Source organism: Egretta garzetta, unplaced genomic scaffold (assembly GCF_000687185.1).
Source record: "Egretta garzetta isolate BGI_Z169 unplaced genomic scaffold, ASM68718v1 scaffold69, whole genome shotgun sequence".
Taxonomy (NCBI): domain Eukaryota; kingdom Metazoa; phylum Chordata; class Aves; order Pelecaniformes; family Ardeidae; genus Egretta; species Egretta garzetta.
This window is the reverse complement of record NW_009260790.1, coordinates 3,836,740-3,837,529: the sequence shown is the minus strand read 5'-3', so window position 1 is coordinate 3,837,529 and position 790 is coordinate 3,836,740. Positions and strand designations below refer to the sequence as shown.

The 790-nt window shown below is 60.0% G+C and overlaps 1 protein-coding gene across 1 annotated transcript in view; it reads right to left on the bottom strand.

Annotated features, from left to right (window-relative positions):
• Positions 1 to 790, bottom strand: part of ALPL (alkaline phosphatase, biomineralization associated) — a 9,309-nt gene that overhangs the window by 1,106 nt on the left and 7,413 nt on the right. Inside the window, 2 exon segments of the mRNA XM_009646565.1 lie at positions 10 to 144; positions 548 to 687. Of these exon segments, the coding sequence (XP_009644860.1) occupies positions 10 to 144; positions 548 to 687 (275 nt within the window).

Genomic DNA, 790 nt, shown 5'->3' with positions numbered 1-790 from the left:
CCCCCCCACCTTCAACCAGGAGGAAAAACCCCCGGGGATTTTTCTGGAGCATCCTGATGGCCACAGCCACCATCTCGGTGAGGGATGGATCCGTCTCATTATTCCTGTCCAGCTCGTACACCATGTCACCTGGCTCAAAGAGGCCTGGGGGGGCAGTGACACTGCTGGGGACATCCTTTCCCCACCAGAAAAAAAAAAAAAAAAAGAAAAAAGGGGCCAAATCCAGCTTCTTGTGCTGGTTCAAGCATTTCACCCGCCACCGGATCCAGGGCGATTAGATAGGAGCCGGGGGATGCTCCCAGCCCTTCCTTCCTCCAGCCCGGCTGAATACTGCAGCTGGGAAATCCAGTGTGGGCCAGGGAAAAAAAATTTGCATCCCTGAGGGGTGAAAATTGTGTCCCCAAAGGGTGAAAATTGTGTCCCTGGGGCGGGTACCAGCATCCCCAGGGGTAACTGGCCTCTCCAGCTGCCCCAGCACCCTGGGACTGGCCAGGGGTCCCCCAAGCACCCAGCTGATGCCGAGGCACCCGTGGGTGCCAGGACTCACCCAGGAGGAAGTCAACGCGGCTGAGGTTGAGCGCCAGCAGGTCCCGCCGGTGCCACACGTACTTGGCGACCTGGGGACAGGCGGGTTGTCACCTCCCCATTGCCTCTGCCAAGGCCAGGGCGGCTCCGTACCCCTTCCCGCTTCCCAAAATATTCCCTCCCCCAGGAATGGCTCTGTAAGGTTATAGTGGGGTGCTGTGTGGGTGGGGTGTAACCCCTCCTACACCCCCCTCCTCCCCCCCCC